This window comes from Diprion similis, chromosome 10, assembly GCF_021155765.1.
Source record: "Diprion similis isolate iyDipSimi1 chromosome 10, iyDipSimi1.1, whole genome shotgun sequence".
Taxonomy (NCBI): Eukaryota; Metazoa; Arthropoda; class Insecta; order Hymenoptera; family Diprionidae; genus Diprion; species Diprion similis.
The window spans coordinates 4,731,472-4,750,770 of record NC_060114.1 but is presented as its reverse complement, the minus strand read 5'-3'; the positions used below and the strand labels follow the sequence as shown (position 1 = coordinate 4,750,770).

Genomic DNA, 19,299 nt, shown 5'->3' with positions numbered 1-19,299 from the left:
AACGAATATGTTACGTCACTTTACTCCTCGGCATGAGCTGCTGCTGCTGTTGCTGCTGCTGCTGCGCCACAGAGTGGTTATTCAAAATTCTACAAACACGTCGAGGCTGATGATTTGAATTACGTCAAAACTAGATGTCGTGATACGGGTTCCCTATGTGCCAGCCGCTAATGTACAGTCGAATTAGACAGATGCATAACTTATACAGTGCCTAGATGTATTCCATTACGAACTTCAAACAGAAAACAATCTCAAGTATGTCATGTCTTGACGTCAGTCTTCTTATTATGTACGCCACAATATGTGATTTACCTTCTCTTATCCATGCGAGAGACGTTTCATTTAATGAGGATCTATCTACGCGCCGTACCGTCTGAGTTAAAAGTTCAAAAGAGGGAAAACCCCGTTCGAAAAATATCCAGCAGTCTTATATCCGTGCCAATGATTGCGAACAAGCGTAAAACAGCAGCACTTACCGCTACTACTAGGTGCGATAGAATTTAGAAATGACTCTCAGCTAATTTAAATGGCACAAACTGGGATATCAACGTTTTAAGAGTTTCAAGTACTACTTTTTACAACTCCAGTTGACAAGTTTTCAATACGAGAGAGACAATTTCTTAACGTGCCAGCGATGATTTCAAAAAGTAGTTCACCGATTTTAATGAAATTTAAACAGCAGCTTCTCTACTATAACTAACGTGACATAGAAACTATAGATCAAAGTTATCTCATGGAATAACCGAGTAACAGGACTTGGGACTAATTTTCACCGGCGTAAGAATAATTGAAAGCGTTATGTGTCTGGTGCGCGTCAGTCTGGATTTCTCCGCCAGGTGGCGGGAGCGGGAGCGTCGTTCCCACGATCGAATCGACTTGTCGAATATATTAAGACCGATGAACCAGTCTCATTTCAATGTCGGGCTCGTATTATTTCGGAAATTATCCGCGAATAGAAAAGTAAGAGACAGAAGACGCGAGTTCACTGTATTTTGAGGTTATATAAGCTGGTTTCTAATCCTTTGTATTTCCGAAATGACTAGTGACTCCTGGTTTTAGATTACCCCAAGACGTGACGCGACTGCGATGAATCGAACGCACAACTAGTCGCCCTAGTCGGTTCAGGTTATATAGACTCGGCGTTAACTGGGGTGCAGATTGGAGTTGAGATAGGGACACGGCAAGCAAAAAGAGTATGCGGAGAGAAAATATAGACCGAGATCTGCTGTTTACGATTGAATTTTCAAGATGTGCCTCGGACACGGTATCCGCGCATTATTCCGCCTCTCGCCCTCATCTTTTTTCCACCGCTCTCCGTCTGCGACACAAGAAAGTCGTTCGAGTTTTTATTTGCCTGACTAAAATCCATCCCGATGTCCAGTCCCACGCGTCGTCACATCCTCACGTCTCCAGGATATAATATTCTCACCCTCGTCCTCAAGAGCCGTCAGCTTAGGCGGGTATCTGGGACAACAGGAGAATCCGTGTATAACTGCTGCAAATTTTCCTTCACATTTTAGGAGGTTCGAGAATTTCGTTTTTTGAAAAATGACACGAATTTCTCTTTGAGTAAGAAAATTTGAGGTTGAATATGTGAAACATTTAAAAATACTTTAAATTGTTTGTAATACTTTGAAAGCATATGAAATGTCATGAAATATTACAAAATCTCCTGAAATTTCTACAATCCCTAGAAACCCATGGAATCCTCGAAGTCTTATGAAATCCTTGATTGATCGATTGATCCTTGACCCGATGAAATCTGTTTAAATCTTACAAAATCCTATGAAATCAATCGAAATCGCATCATGGAATTCCTGAATACCTAAAATCCTGTAAAGTCTTGTGCACCGGTCTGAAGTGATCTGTGAAATCTCTGATTGATATCTTTGAAATAATGTCAAATCTTTCGAAAATAACGATGTAAAAATGCATAGAAACCTTTTTCATATATGTATGACTTTTATTAAATCAAAACAATTATTATAAAAAAAAAACAAAAAAACAAGTGTACGAGACCGAACACGTTATGAGTAGGTTATAATATCCGAATGTTGTTCCTGAAAAACAAAACTGTTAGGTATAGAAACAGATGAAAACCCTGTAGAACTAGTAGGTTGAGTCGCGTCCACTTTTCCACCTTTAAGTCCGCATTTTTAGGTGTATAATTATCAGTAAGTAATCCAGGCGAAAATTTGTCAGTAAAACAAGAATCGAGGATTCAGGTAACAAATTTGGGTACATTCGTACGCTATTTCGTATCTCTCTCTCTCACTCCCTCTTTTTCTCTCTCTCTCTCTCTCAACGATGCGAGTCAGAAGGAGACTGAAGAGCGCGCGGTAGCGAAGCTCACGGTTAACGAGCTCAACCCTACACACTCTGACAGGAATTTCACCGGATTGTATCGTGTTAGCAATTGTTACGTCATAACTCGATTCCATACAAATGTCAATCAAGCACCGCCTCCGAGTGTCTGCGTTGTATTATGTATATGTATATAATATGTATAATAGAGACGATGACGTAATTCATTTATAGGTATATATAAGGTGTTTTGAGACCGCCACCCAAGGATTCCCAAAAAAATGTTCAGCAATCCTTCCGATTGGATTTCAATTTAAACTGTATAGCTTATATTTATCGATATCGGAGCAAATTGGAATGCTCGATTAGTTGCAAATATCTTATTGTTAGCTAGAATTTTTTGATCTAGTAAAACAGTCGAATGTTGCTGAAAAGCTTTGCCAATTATTCACAGAAATCTGAAGATGAAAAATGTTATTTCGGAGTAGTTTACGCCATATTACATACAAATATATTTCATGGTAAAAAATTCAATCCTGTTGGTAAAACAGACGTTTCGCGATATAGCCGAAGACAAATAGATCGATGAAGTAAAATTATACGAAGCGAAGGTTTTTCAGATTTTTAATAAAGTTTATTGTTGAATAGTTATTACTACTTATAATAAGTATATAATCACGTTGTATGCGATATGCGTAAAAATTTACCGCCATGATGCAGCGGTTCCAAATTCCATGACCCTCGGAGAATGGAAGGCTTTATTATTCGTGTCCATCCTGACCGTCGAGGTTTTTTAATTTTTATTTTGAAACCGTTAACGGGCTGCAGACCTCCCGGGCAGCGCCATTCGTGACGCAGCGTCCCTTCTCCATCCATCCAGCATCCCTAAATGAACCCTTTGTCCACCTGTCTCTCAGTTAAATCTCGATTCTCTCGGGTCTATCGGGGGCAAGAGGCTCCCGGGACTCATCCGTCGGCACTTTTAAACCGCACTTAAAGACCGCAACGCCTTCGACCCGGTAGCTGAAGGAGGTTGGTTCGCCGAAAATCGATGATTTTCATCAATTTTATTGAATATTAATTGAGTATTCAGTAAACTGTCGTATTCGTAAGCTACGAAGATCTCTTTAAAAGTACGAAAATTCAAAAATATCGGAATTGGAATTACAAAAACTTAGGTATCGATGCTTTATTAACGATCACTTCAAAATTGTCAAAAATCTAATTGGAGATTTGATCGATTTCACTCTACGGTGACTCGTTTTATTGGGAAAACTGCTTCCCGTAAATTCATTGAAAAACTTTTCTTCGTCATATTCGTAACGTTGAATACTTGAACTTTACGATATATATAATATTAGCGATATAATCGGTATCGATTGTGATCCACAAATGGCAACGTCGGAATGACTACTGAAGAAAAAAAAGAAGAAAATTCCTTTCAGTGCCTGTTTAGAAAATCTTTTGAACAGATTTTTAACAATTAATTACTATATTTTCAATTTTTGTTTTCAGGATTGAAGATAGAAAATAATTTTTCTGTTTTCTTTCGCTCTGCCATAAAAATTCCCGTAAAAATCGTCCTGCCGGAGAATATGGATCATGCAGTCTTCAACATTATCCCGGAATCTCCATTGAATTCAAAAATGTTTATGCAGGATGAAACTTATAGTTTGTTTTTCAAAATTCCATGTTTTTTTTATCGCAGTTTCACGTTTGATGGGAGCTGCGGCAGCGGGAGCCGGTTCCAACATGGCGGGCTGTTCCGTCGGGCAGTCCATGGGTGACATGGGTAAGTCTTCGGGGATGGGCGTCGGCGTCGGCGTCGGCATGGGCGTCGGTGCGATGCAGTTTCCTCTTGCCCAGCGACGAAAACGCCGCGTACTTTTCACCCAGGCTCAAGTATACGAGCTTGAGAGAAGATTTAAGCAACAAAAATACCTCAGCGCACCTGAAAGGGAACATCTCGCCTCGCTAATTCATCTCACTCCAACCCAGGTAAGTTCACCATATACACTATAATATATTAAATTTTGAATTTTCCAAATATAGTGGAAGAAATGTTCTTTCGATTCAATAGAATGGATTATTTGATACAACAAGAAATTGGTTAAAACAATGATTTACATTTTGTTATGCGAAGTTCAAAATTCATTTGAATTGAAAAAGCATTTCTTTTGTCGTATTTGATCGCCATGTTTTGTAAAATCAAATTTTTTTTTTGTTGCTGCACGATAGGCAAACGTGATTGTATGAATTCATGAATCTAAAATCGATAGTCATGTAGGTATCATTTCGAGGTTTACAATTATGCACATCAATTGACTGTACTCGTGTGTATAATACGTATAATAGATTCTTTTCAATTTTTGCATTAGTGTTTATGATAGAATACAGTTGAATGGGTTCGCAACAGAATTCGTGTTGATGTAAATAACAACTGTGCAACCTATTCGTAGTGTGAGTATACATGGTGTGCCTAGATCTCCTACGACAAACCTATTCGAGATTTGAGTTTGAACTGGTAGTTCCGATTAGTTGACTAAACTATGGCGACTAAAATAGTTATAGTTATAATACGAGTGATCCACCGCTTGTCCAATGACCCTGGTTATATGGCGTGTAATGGCTTCCCATGCGATGCATCAGGGTCGAGCCGTTCAGTGGAACAATTAATCAGGAACGAGCTCTGATTGGAAAAATTCATTTTACGAATCACAGTCCGGCGTGTGATTAAATTCAAACTGGGCGGAGGAAACAATTATGCAGCCTAATTGAGGGGAGACTGTCTATGATTCATTCAAAAGTTACGCTTCTTTGAATGAATGTTTTTTCGAAATTTTCACCATTCATTTATAACTCTGAAACTAGATTTGGGACTTAATAAGTCTAGTGATTTGAAAGTTATGAATATTTTTATAAGATTTATTCGAAAGGTTGCAACTACAATTGCGCATTCATAACTTACTACCATGGACTAAAAGTTTCCGGAATTAAGATTTTTTGGATTCAAGTTTATTAACTCACTTACAGTTCGTTATCTGAACTCACTACATTTTTTCCCATCATATTTAACGAAAGCTTTACCGAAATCAACCTTGAAAAGGATGGATAAATTGAAACTATATTCACGTTTTACATCGTCTAGATATTATTTCGACAAGTTTAAGTTTATGAAAAATTTTATTCTATTCATATAACGATCACCATGAAATGAAGTTCTGTACCATGCTGTTCAATTAACGAAAACTCAATCACTATCATTATAATCACATTATATTATAGATATAGAACAATTATCGCCATTTTCCGGGAATAATAATTAGACAATTACCGTCGTAGTATTTGATACCTATGACACTATAGTTTGGTGGCTGCTCTGGCAAATCAATCTGGCAACATGAACGCAGTTGTCTGACAACAATAAATAATTGTTGTCGCCTTCATTGCTGGCATCCTGTACTCCCGGCAGTCCCTTCTCCTCTGTCTGCCTGTGGTTTCGACATACACCATTCCCATGTGCGTCCTTCCCCTTTTACTCGCTATCTCTATCTCTCTCTCTCTCTCTCTTTGTAATCATCATGTAATTGGTGCTACATATATTTTTTATTGTTCATAGTCCGAAAACACTATCATACAGTAGTAATTTTCTTCATTAAAAGCAACTTGGAGTAACCCTTTGTTTTGGAACGAGTGATTCAAGTAAGAACTTTTATTCATTTCAATGCGAAAAGCTTGTAAGCTATAGTATTATATCAACACTTTATTTTATTACAAAATCCGAACTCAAAACATTCTCACTTCACGAGTAAATTTTGACGTATCAATTATAAATAAGTATCACTTGATGTTAGAGTAATCGTGAGCCAAGAAATGGAGTCGATTTATCCAGAGTTGCCTTAAAGATGGAATAACATTTGGTTGAAACCCATTTGCTTAATATCCTGAAACATAACTTGAACCATTATAAAACTCTTTGCACAAATTTTCTTTCCACTATTGAACCATAATTTCTTCCTACAATAGATACGTTGATTATTGTAACTACTTTTTCCACCGCATTGGTTTTGACGAACGTAAACGTGATTTTGTACAGGTTTTCACGTCACACTTGCAAAATATGCACTCTTTTCCGTCATTACAAATGACCAATTGTCGACTTTTTTTTTATCGCTGTACCTACTTCTCACGCTCGTGTGACTATTTAAATCCGCCGATTCCGCTCCCTAATTCATGAATGTGGAAAATTTGATAAAGAACCGAGTGACGACGGATTATGAATTGATTTGTCGTCGGGAAATTGAGCGAGTCGTCCATCTTACGTTTTCCCAGTTCCGTCGGTAAAGCAGTGCGCGCGTTTTTGACTGGATTGTCTTTGCAGTCTGCAGTAAAGGCTCTCTGAAGTGCGGGTGCAAAGCTGGTCTATTCGAAGAAGAAGCGAGTTTGATTACAGCAATCAACCGCACCGACGACTTCCGCGACGGTAACAAAAGCTCAACTGCAGCGTCGTGCGCGTGGCTCTCTAATTTTGAATAACGAGTTTCGTCGGATGCGGCACTCGCGTTTCACCGATCCGTCCATGGACTTCTGCGCCCACAAAAGCGCCCAACCCTTGACAACAAATAACTTCAAACGAGCTCTTCGCAACGAAACTATGCACGCTTATTTCATTCGGTTTCTGTACGTGTCCCGCCGAGAGGAAACGATGAAACCTGGCAAATTGAGGTTCCTACTACGCATGCGCAAACTCTACTAAATTTCTATTCAGGCTGGCCAACTCAAGCTTGAGCTGTCAAGCGCGGCTTACGGAGGTTAGGTAGGTAACGTGAAGTTTTTTAGGTTGACAAGATCTCAAATAGTTGTTGTAGGAATTCGGAAAGGCTAAGTGAACTCTTGTTGCTGACTGATTGATAATTTATCACTGCTACGAATGATACAACTTAACCCTATTCGCCACTTTACGTGGTGGAATTCGACATGTCGTGCCTCGTTTAATGTAAGTTGGCACCCCTGCCTAGCGGACGAAAATGTTGCCGCGATGCGATCTCGTCGACCAGTAGAGTTCGATTATATTTCTGATAAGTTTCACCATTTTCTCTCGGTATGCATAATGCAACGATCGTATGTTATAGATATCAAGTATTTTCGTGTGAATTTAGCTACTTATTCGTCTGTTGACTTTCCGGAATTTTTTGAAACTTAATTATTGTACAAAGAATGGTTTTTACCTTTGCAATCTGAATTTGGATAACGCATTTTTTCAAACACGGATTTGCGATGAAATAAAGAGATTCTTAAAGCTCGTTATGCGAATGGTCTTTCATAGTAAAAATAATCAACTATCACAATAATCTAAAAAAAATTTCAATTAAAAATTGATCATCAATTTATTTTAAGACGATTGTTTCTACTATGGTTGCAGGCTTGTAAATTTTAACTATAAGACAAGCTCTTTTCCAAGTATCATTATTTTTCAGGTAATCGCAGCTTTCGGCATTGTTGATTCTAACCTCAACGAGTGTTTCAAAAAATGTGTCACCCAATTTACAGGCTAAAAGGATAAGAACATCCCTTGTTGTTCACTAAAATCCAATGCTAGTTGAAAAAAGTGATGCATAATCTGTACGTAGAATCAACGTATGTTATAGGTTATCTGTAAGTATGTATGCACATAGATGCATCAGACAGCGCGTAGACTAAAGCGCACGCGCAATTCGTAAAAGGGACACTGCAGATGTGACCCTTCATTTCATTATGTTCGCATATTGTCACTTTGAGTGTGCAGCAGCTCGACCCATTGTGAATACCTGTTCTGTTCACTTCGGCATTACAGTTATCGCCATTGATGTTGTTGTCCTTGTCAGGATTGTTCTTGGTGTTATTGTTTCTGTTACTGTTGCTCCAGGCCATGCAGCCAGCTGTCGCTCCGGACTTTTCTATACGTAGAAGGCTAAGGGTAAAAATGTAGAAAGATTCAAAAATGAAAGTATTTCAACATAGAGTTTTCAAAAACGCGAAAATCTGTTTCATAAAATTTTTAAATATACGACATTGGTTCGAATGATATTGGAATTATTTGAAAATTTGGTAATATTACATATATATTTTTCGGTTACAGTTAAAAAAAAGAAAACACTCAATACACATAACCAAAAATTTTTCTTGGCGTGTATAGTTTCGTTTCGAGCGCAAAAATGCGTCCCGTATAACATAACACATGAAAAAACCATGAATATGCATCGTCGGTGGATGAAGAAGAATACATACTGCACAAGACGGGGAAAAAAAAAATCGAAAAGAAAAAAAATATTCGGTATATTGAAACGGGCTTCGCGTCGTGATTGGTAAACAGTATTAAAGCTTCAATCTTTGTTCACGCGTCTAAACTTGAAATGAATGGTATAAAAAGAGGGGGAGAGAAAGAGAGAGAGAGAGACAGAGGCCAGGGTGAGCCAAGGTATGTTTGCGCAGGAAGGGAGGAGCCTGGGTAAGCGCGTCATCGTGCTGGGACTGGCTGAGTACACAAAGTTATTTTGGCACGCTGCTTTCGCGTATTTCGTACGCCATATAGGCACGATGCACACAACTTGCAGAAACGAATTGCGACGTGACGCGAGCTCGAGAGTTGAACTGCTGCTGGTCCCGGGGGAACGCGGCGGAATTCCAGAATCGCTGTGTCTTCTTCATACCCTACGCGAATAATAATAATAATAACAATAATAATTGGCTTGTGCAAAAAGCTTTCGTTCGTATAAAAACAAGGCAATCAACTCCAAATTGAATGAAAAATTATTATTTTAATGTATGTAGTACATGCACACGTTCGTACACGTTACAGAGAAAACGGGAATATTTCGATTCAAAGATTCGAAATTCTTCGATTGGAAGACTAGGTGGGAATCAAACCGATATTTTTGTCTTTAAGTCCTTTAGTACCAACCGGCGGGATTTTTTATTTGGTAATTTTTTTTTTTTTCTTCGAATATGTTTAGCAATCTCGAGGGAAATGTTTTCTAAGAATTCGATACCTGGCTTACGGGCGTTCTGGGCAAAATTTTTATACCAGAAATTCATTGGGAAGCTATATTTGGCTACAAAAATTGAATACTCAATTTATCAAAACTGTCGTTTTTCACATATTTTGAACCAGAGAAATGTTGAACAAATGAAAAAAATGTAAGCATATATAGTCTTCTGAAATGGGTGTCAGGCTCTAATGGTAAAAAACTATTTTCTGGAGTATTACAACATTATTCGAGATAAAAAGCCAGCTTACGAAATTCCCGCTCACAATCACATAATTATGTTTTCAGATCGGAAATAGTATATTATGTATAACAAGTCTTTTCGGGCCGAACGTAAGTTTGCAATATGTGGCGTTGGCAGAGTGTCCAGCAGCCGGAAATTCCTGTAAAATCGGGAATTATACGGGAATTTTGAATTCCGATATCGCTGGATACCATGATAGGTCAGACGAAGACGTATATTGCAAATACAAGAGGCGAAAAGACCGTTGCTTCCTTGTTGCATGCGATCATTTATGTATCAAGAGTACCTATGCTATGCGTTTTTCACGAAATTGAGGTTAGGGTCGCGTAATGGCTGATTTGTTTGCGACAACGCATGCGCGCAGTAGAGAAAAGACGACTTTTAACTTCCTAGGAGTGAAAAGTCGTCTTTTCTGTACTCCGCGGATGCGCATTCGCAGACTTACTCTATATCCGTCATCGAAACGGGCACCTTCGTGTACGGAAAACACGCATGAAAAAATGGCCGAAACGTGTTCACGTTGTATAAATATTATTATACAACTTTTTTGTTATTTTTCAAATTTCTCATTTAAACGATGCGAAAACAAATCTGTTCATTCATTCTCAAAATATCGTCATTTGAATTATTTTTATTTTGTTTTGTTTTTCGAATAATTCTAAAACTACTAGACCGTTTGAATCCAAAACCTATTGATTTCCAATTTAAAAAAAGCCGCGTGAATTAAAACTAAAATTATCCAAATCCGTTCATTCATTCTCGAGATAACATCATTTGATTTATTTTCTTTTATTCTTGGTATTAAAACGACTTAAAAAATGCCGGACCGTTTGAATCAATAACGTACCTAATCAGTTTTCAGATAGAAACTTACACAATCAGGTATAACGATGAAGTAAAAAATTTTCAGTTTCTCATTTTCTCTACAAAAGTTTTGTGAACGACCCCCAAAATTTAACATGTCGAAAAAGTTACAAATGTATTTGAAAACCCTTCAATTCATGGGCAGGGAATGGAATAAAAAACCAATCAGTTGGGTATAAAATATTCTCTGTTCTTGTATGAAATCATCAATCGCCGTAATGTATATACACAGTGATCCAACCGAGAATATACCTATCCAGATTATACTCTTTTCGTCATAGCTTGACAACTGTAATTTCTCATCCGAAGCTTGAAAAATACTGAAAAAAGCTCAAAGACTGTGATGTGAAAAAAATTTCTGGTGAGGCTCGACGCATCCTGGAGGAGCGGAAAAAGCAGCGGGTCGTAGCGGTTAGATCTGCACTGGGAAATGCAATGAGCGTGCGTGAAAAGGGAAGCGGAAGAATATGCATATGCCGGAACCTCTTTGCATCTTGAGCAATGTATGCACCCTTGGCTTCTGAAAAGTGTGCAGAGCCGTGAAGAGGAGAAATTCAACGGTGCATCAGCCACCTGTAATCTGCATACATACGCCCTCCCAGCTTCAGAAGGATGTAATTATCGCTGGCCACATGCCGGCGAAGCTGCGCACGCGTTCTTCATTCTACGTGTCCTTCCTTATCATGCGTTGGTATGCAGATGCATTATTCTCAACAGCGCGAGTCGCTCGCTGCGAAAATTAACCTCTGAGCCACGAAAATCCTTCGGACTATCATCAAAACATTCATACGTTTGGGGTATTTTACTAATTTAACAACGTGTGAAAATTTCTTTGGAATTGGTTAAGACACTTTTTTTATTTAGGCATGCGCGGTAAAAACAAAATTTTTCATTGGATTATTCGTCTAATTACCAGCAAATATGGTTTCTTTCATAGGAAATTTGTCGCCTTCAGGTTTTGTTATCGTTTCATTATTATTGATTAATCAAATTGTTAAACTGTACTCAAAATTTTTTACTGCACTGAAAAACGTTGCGATTAATGATCCTAGAAGTGATCTATTGATCAAAGGATTTGACGATATGGTACTACGGCTTCATAAGCAGATTTGGAACTGCCAATTCCGTCACTTCGTAATCATTTGGCACAAAATACGGATGAATAAATGATCGTAACAAGCAAAAATATTGACAGTATCAACGACGATACCGTTTGGGTATATGCTTCATAGAGGCAGCAAGCCTCATAGAGTGAATTGAAAAATAATTCGCATAGCACATGTGGATGTATCGAGTCTTTGATGAAAAAAGCTTGAAGATTTTGTCGAAATTTTGAATTGTAAAATCGCATTTTGAACCCCAAAGAATGGAGTGACTGACTGCGTACTGTGAGTAAATATATTATGTACACTAGCAATAAAAGTGGCAAACACAGGCCTGTTACAGCCCAGATTGTTTGTTATAGGGTGTCCACTGTATAAGAATTAGTGGGGCGAGTAAAGTTAGGTCCGACTAATAGGTGAGTGAGACCGGTTGTGGACACCGCTAACAGCACGTCTTGGCTGACTGCGGGTCCATATAATTACGGCCATCAGTCCTGGCAGTCAAAGGATAGTCCCTCAAAAACCCAACAGCAGTTGGTCCTGAGTGGTCGCGATAAAAGCGATAATCCTTTTTATACTAAATCCGAAAATTTGCAAGTAATGCTGAAATCATTTGCAGGTATTCTGATCGCTTGAAACTTCTTACGTCAAGAGAAACTTCTATCTGTGGTTACTAAAAGTCAGTTCTTAGTTGTTTACACTTTTTAATAATAACTGAAAAATATGGTTCTTGGTACGTACTGAGAGTAAAGTTTTTTAATCGTAACTATACGGATTTTATTATAATTTTCTAGTAACTGTAACGAATTATTTTTTTTCTTTTGTCACAATACGTTTAATTGTTGACTAAATCAGTTTCAAATTATGCAATCTTTCAGTGTCAAACCTGGCGCAGAAAATATTGAAAAGTACTTACAAGTATAAACTATGAAGTGCGTGATATTTATAAATCTTGAGAAAAACAAAACCAGCTCTGAATGACCTCACAATCAGTGACATTTTGAAATTTTCTCTCTGCGTCATTTATTGATGAACAAGAAAAACAAAATTTTTTATGCGTATCACTCTGTCTAAAGAGAATAAAATTTACATGATCAAACCATTATAAATTCAAGAAACGGATCTGGCTGTAGTCTAAAATCATTGAATAACACATTCCACATCGTGTCAAGAATGATGAAGTAATTAATTTCGTCGCCAAAAGAAAACGATGATTTTCAAAATCCTGTATTGTGTAAAATTCACAATTTATGGTATACCTAATAGGCTCTTGGAGGAGTAACTGAATTTTCCGCTCATAGATTTCTTCAACTAGACTATACTCCTTCAAAAGTTGCCTATCCGAAATTTGTATTCTTTTCACATGAGTTTGGATCGTGAATATTTTCTCTTAAGGAATTCATTGCATAGAACATAAATCCAAAATTCAAGCTGTTTTAGAGATCCGTTTAACTTTTTGTCAGAGTTATTTATTTACGTTATCTTATGTTATCGGTTATCTTTTTGTCATTCTTTACCAAATTTCAGTGAGGTATGAAATTAGGTAAATGATGAGTTTACTTGATTTCATCATGAACACCTGTAAGCTGACGTTTTCCGAACTCGAATAATGCACAGGATGAGAAAATCAACATTTGACGACACTGTTATCAGGCAATGAGTGCACGTATCGCTTTCGGCCATAGCTTTATAACGCAATCTGCTTGAGCATTGGGTTCCGCGTCGTGGCTTGTGGCCACACACACACACACACACACACACACACACACACACACACACATATAATCGGCAAGTCATCATCGGCTCTGTGACGTTCTGCTAAAATAACACGAGGGGCTTTGGCGTTGGGGTTTCCCCTCTGGCGTACCACTTAGCAGGGTCAACACGCGCCAATTAACAACCCCTAATCATAATTTGATATTTCAACCGCAACGTAATTATTCCGCGATCTAACACCGAGTGACGCCGCAGATATTCCTACTAGCTGTACATAGGCATAATATTTATACAAGAGAATTTGGTTACGTGTTGAAAATCAACTGCAGGTCGTCGGGATTTAATTTACAATCCTGTAATTCTATGCATTTGGTAGAGTAGCTGCACGCATAGAATAATTGAAAAAAATTTGTAAGCTGATTTGTCTGTAAGATAATTTCAACTATTACGAACAAATTAATGTATGAATTATTGAAAATTAATGTGAGTCTTTATCAGTACAATCGTAATCGCAGTTGATATTTCCACTGTTTTGGTGCAGATGCCTTCGTGTTTGTTTTTAAATTTATTTATCTATTTATTTTATATTCTCTATATTGACGAGACACTGTTTCTATCTAACTCACCTTGATTAATCCCGCAGTCGCACTTATTCCGTCTGGATTCCATAATTTTTTTGACTAGACATTGTTTTGAATGGCTTGCGCATTCGCTTGGAGTCATAAATTTTTTTTTACAGCATCGGCATTGAAAAGTTCACTTTTTGTGGCAGTTTTCGTTCCGTAAAGTGACGCTTTATACGGCAGCGAACAAAGTTGCGGAATAAAGTCTTTATTCCGCAGTTTTGATGCGCAGTTTGAAGTGCGCATACCAAACTGCCGAATAAAGTAGCTTCGTCGAACAGATCGCGACATAACCTCACTCTTCGTTTTGCTTTTCAATGCCCATACCGTAGAAAATATTGTATGTGGCATGCCCGTAAACCGTTTTTTGGCTCGAATAATTTCAGTACTCGCTTCCGGCTCGCTTCCGGCTCGCCTTCAGCTCGTCCTGAAATCTTTATCCTTGCCAAAAAAAACAGGCGGTTTACGGGCATGCCACATAAATAGCTATTTTCATGCGTAGAAAAAAGTTGAACGGCGTTTGTGGTTCAACTTGTGCTGAGCTAAAGAGAATCGATGGTTTGACGTTATATAAGGCATTCGTATAGTTCTAGTCGATCTTTTAACCTGCAACAGAGTAAGTAATTTCGAGCCAGCTATAATGCAGGATAAGCGATTGACTTCGAACGCTTGGATTGCCTCGATCAGATAGATAGATAGATAGATAGACTCTATAATTTCTGACAATCAGCGGTTCCAAATTCACCCTACCAATTGCTCCCGCCTAACTCAATCAATTGCTCGCCCTTCCACCCTACCGCCTTGCACGAACCCCTTGTCGGACACAGAACCAGAGCTTGGAGTATCCCTCACCCCAGCAGTACAGATAGGCATCCGAGAGATTCATTGCGTTTTGATAGAGAGACGTATAATGATCAGAACTCGAAGCCCAAGTTCAATCACAAACCGCAAGTCATGCCAACACCTTTAAAGTCTGCAATATAATAGACGAGGCACGGACACTAGAACTTAAAGTACCCAGAACGGTGGCTAAATCATGTCTTATAACCCGTTTTTTGACGTCTTTTAGTTTTGGTGTGTTATAATTCCTCGAGAATATATGCATGTAATAATTTATCAGACTATCATAACCTTTGCAATTTGAGGATAATGAAAATAACATAACTTGTGCCCAAAATTCGTTTATAATTATCAACTCGGTTCATTCATGTGAACTAAACAAACCGCGACTGTATTCGTTGATAACACAAAGTGGCTAGAAACCGTTCCATTGCCGAGTACATTACGTGGATGTAAGGGTTAGAATGACTACGTAACAGCGTCCAAGAAAAGAACCATTTCCAACCTGTAATCATTTATCTATTCAAGCGAGTTGGCTATACGAAGATTGTGATATTTGGCATATCTACTCATAGTTCCGTGATCAGTCGATTATGACTGTTGCGATAAACTGGTGTTGGTAAAAGAATGATACAGATTGGTCTCACGAAAGGTTTATTGACCCGTAGATACAAAACTGAAAAAACGAATTAATGTTGCAGTCATGAGGAATACAATCTTACAAACTCGGTCACTTTAACTAATACACATTCGAAGATGAGAGAGTTCGTCGCCACTTGATTTTGGCGACGAAGGACCTGAAGCGAAACGAGTCACCGCGAGTCAATTACCGGCGTTCCGCCTATCAGAAGTACCTAATCCTCGACTTGCGGTTGAGTAAACGCGGGAGTCCGACTCGTCCCTCATCCTCCAGGTTCCACGGGCTCAATGCTCCAGGGTAAACAGTCGAGCTCCCGGCGACGGTGCAGCGTCAGCTACCTGCAGCAGGCTGCACGAGTAGAGGATGAAATTCCCCGAGTCTCCGGATCGCCTGTCACCGCAGTTCGAGCCACGTAGTACGACTCTCCGTGCAGAGCTTTCATCGAGATCAGAAACGGGCGCGTATTTACACACCGCATTGCTGGGCTGCTGCTGCTGCTGTTGCTGCTCCTCTGCTCCTGCGTGATGGACAAACGGACGAACGGACGAACGGTCCCTGGCTTGAAATAACACGCGGCAGGCAGGCGTTTCTTTCCTCGTCATCTTCTCTCCTGCACACCCAGACTCCCACTTTGACTACGCATATTCACCCCAGCTCTGCTTCCAAATATTGTGTCGAGCCTTGTCCAGTCTTTTCAATTCTTCTATACATACACCCGGGCTGCTGATGCTGGAGAGAAAAAGAGAGAGAGAGAGAGAGAGAGTGTGTCTAAAATGTTCATGGTTTTCAATGTTGACTTAACGCTCTCGCAGTTTTCGCTCTTCGCACTCCCCATAACCGATGCTGCCGTTCCGATGCTTTGGAACAGTGTGTGCAGACTATCAACAACCCACTTTTCGGGACGAACAAGTGTGCTGCATGGAAACTTCGTCGTGATAGTGAACTTCAGTCGATACTACTGAACTGTACAATTTACACCGTTGTGAAAATCTGAAGACAGTCACGCTGATCTTTGAGGTACAATTATCAATCTTAGATCATTCGTGTACTTGAAGATGAATGAAATGCATACTGTCGAGCCAAAGCAGTTTAGAAACTAAGGTTTTAAAAGCGTCGCCATTAAGTCACTAGTTTAGGAATTATTCATAAGACATTGGATTCTCCACCGCTGATGTTGATGTTCCAATGGTGTGAAACACTAAGCAGACTAATCAGGATTCCATTTTTCGATATAAACAAGTATGTGGACACTTCGTCGTGATATTGAACTCCAGTCATCATTACTATATTGTAACCGTTGTGATGAGTAAACTTTAAATCGTCATAAAATGCTAAACGCTATGTTGACCTTTCAATTAGAGGCACAAACATTGTCAAGTTAGTATTTGTGAATTTAAAAATGTACGAGGTACTTATTGTCGGGCTAGAAAAGTGTTGACACAAAGATATAAAAGGCTCCACTGGAGCTGATATGGTCCCACTTACAACTAAAAGAGTCTTTTTGAGGTCTACGGGAAGAAATGATAAGACACTGAATTCGAACTCAAAACATCTCACGACATCAACAACATCGATAGCATTTGGATCAGTTATATAATTGATTGCTAGTTTTATTTGTTACTCCCTGCACTCCATTTGACACTCCTTGATCGCATCCGAGCAGACAAGTTCAAGACTCTTAGCCTTGAAATGTTTGTGGTCTAAGGACACTTTGGACTCCGACAAGAGGTGGCATTGACAATTTTTTCTTGGTTCAAGCTGGTTACAAAGTAGCTACATAAACTCCGACCAACATATGGGCGAAAGTACTCTACTGGGTTCCGCTGAAGGGAGGGTCTAGGGCTTCCATTGTGGTTCTCGCCAGGCGGAAGTTATCTCACCCCGGGGTTAATATTCTGCGAATTACACGCTCAGAGCCGCTCACTTGTCTTACGGACGGATAAACTGCGCCCCGAGCTGTTGCTACGTGCCTTGTACCCTCTGCACATTGTCAAACGTGCATGCTCAACACGCGAACGATTGATGCGTAGTTGAATTTCGGGCTGAAGTGGATCGCCGGCATTCTGCATCAGGGATTCTGAGTCGAGACCGATGCAACGAGCGGCTAGTTGCAGGATGAGAACTGTGGTGTGCTGTGTGTGGGAATTGGAAGTTATGTGTGGCCACTTGACCATCTTATAAACCGATGCATGCTCCGTTATTGTGTTCAAGTTGTGCGTTGTAATTGTGGTACAATTCACCGCAGATAAACATATGGGTTAACAATTGATGAAGATGGTTGCGGGCAACTACGTCTATAACAATGGTGTAACATGTTGTGGGAACAATAAGTTTCACTTGCGAGGGTGAAAGAATGAGAGAAAACTGTGAAACTTATCAGTCGTCAGTTATCGAGTGCGCATGCGGAAAACAATTGAACTTTAATGGTCAACGAGATCAACTCACGCCAATAGTTTCCTCGATAAGACAGAGGAGCCAACTTACTCGAAACGGGAAACGAGATGTCAAACTCTCCCGCATCTAGTGGCGAATTCAAATAGTAATATTTTAACTGTGATTCATAATTAGCACTCATCAGTCATCGGTTAGTTGAAAATAAAACTTTGCCAAGCCTTTCCGAACCATTGTATAAACTGTTTGCAATCCGGTTAACCTAAAGAAATCACATCGCCTACTTAACCTCCGCAAGTCGTGTTTGATAGCTAAAGCTTGAGTTGGCCAGCCTGCGTGAAAGATGGCGAAGCCCGCGCATGCGCAGTGAGACAATCAATTTGCTAAGTTTCCTTTTCTCATAACGATACAACGTATATCGTTCAGTTAAAAATGATTCTTGTGGAGTTAGAAACTATTGTTATAAAAGAAAAGAGGTCTCGTAGAATTTTTCAAATATCGCCATCAAATATTACGAAAAAAATATTTTGTTTCTGTGAAATAAACAAGAAAGTCATAAGAAATTTATGCGTATCACGGTAAATGCAATAAATTATTTATTCTTCTTTTTTTTTTACCTCTAGCATCCACAGTTTCAGAACAATTGTTCTAGTAGGTTCACGTAATAATATTTTTACACCTCGTCATTGACACCCTGGAATCTTGCCCTGCAGTTTTCTCTCCCGCGCGGACTATATAAGGGACATAAAAGAAGATGAGCACGCTTCTGGTGTCTACCCATCACATTTGGGGACCAATGAGATACTAAAAAAACTTCCTCGCGGGTTTATACGCATAAACGGTGCGCAGGTATATGTGTATGTGTGACGTGGTTGTACACACGTATACCTGAACCTTCACGCAATATCCCTCGACGCACTCGACACTCTGTAGTCTATTGTAGTTCGTATATTCCGGGATTACGACACGCGGCTGTCAGAGGCAGATGGTGATCCAATCGAGACGGAACTCCCGACGCATCCAACCATCGGTATTCAATTGTCCGAAAAGCCTGATCCCATAAACGGTTTGCGTCTATAGAGATGATCGCAGGTAAATATAATAGATATTGGCGGGTCCCACAATGCAAAAAGTATGATACTCGAGATGGCCTGAGACAATAATGACGTCAAATTAACTATCGGCACGTTACCTCATTGCAGAAAATTATGTGCGAATTATGCAAGGAAATTTCAGCGAAAAATTTTGGATCGATATAGTTTGGAATTTTAATGAATCGGAATGTGAAAATTATGGGAAATTTGTGCTTCAAATATAAAAAAAAAAAAAAACGAGAAGCTTAGGTATTGAAGTTTTTCGATAGTTTAACAATTTGCATTCAAGAAATAAGCCGTAATCGGAAAGCTTTGAAAAGTGGAACGGATGCCAGTAATCAAATTAAATTACTTATCGATCCAAGTCGACGATAAAGTTCATCACTTCGTGACTTTGGATAATTTACTAAGCTTCAATTACTTACCGCAACATTATTATTCTAGTTTTCGATCAA

At 39.1% G+C, this 19,299-nt stretch overlaps 1 protein-coding gene across 1 annotated transcript in view; it reads left to right on the top strand.

Moving 5' to 3' along the window:
- LOC124411289 (homeobox protein Nkx-2.4) overlaps nt 1-19,299 on the top strand; it is a 36,936-nt gene that overhangs the window by 5,465 nt on the left and 12,172 nt on the right. The window contains exon 2 of the mRNA XM_046890348.1: nt 4,013-4,302. Coding sequence (XP_046746304.1) covers nt 4,013-4,302 — 290 coding nt within the window. The remainder of the gene's footprint in view (nt 1-4,012; nt 4,303-19,299) is intronic.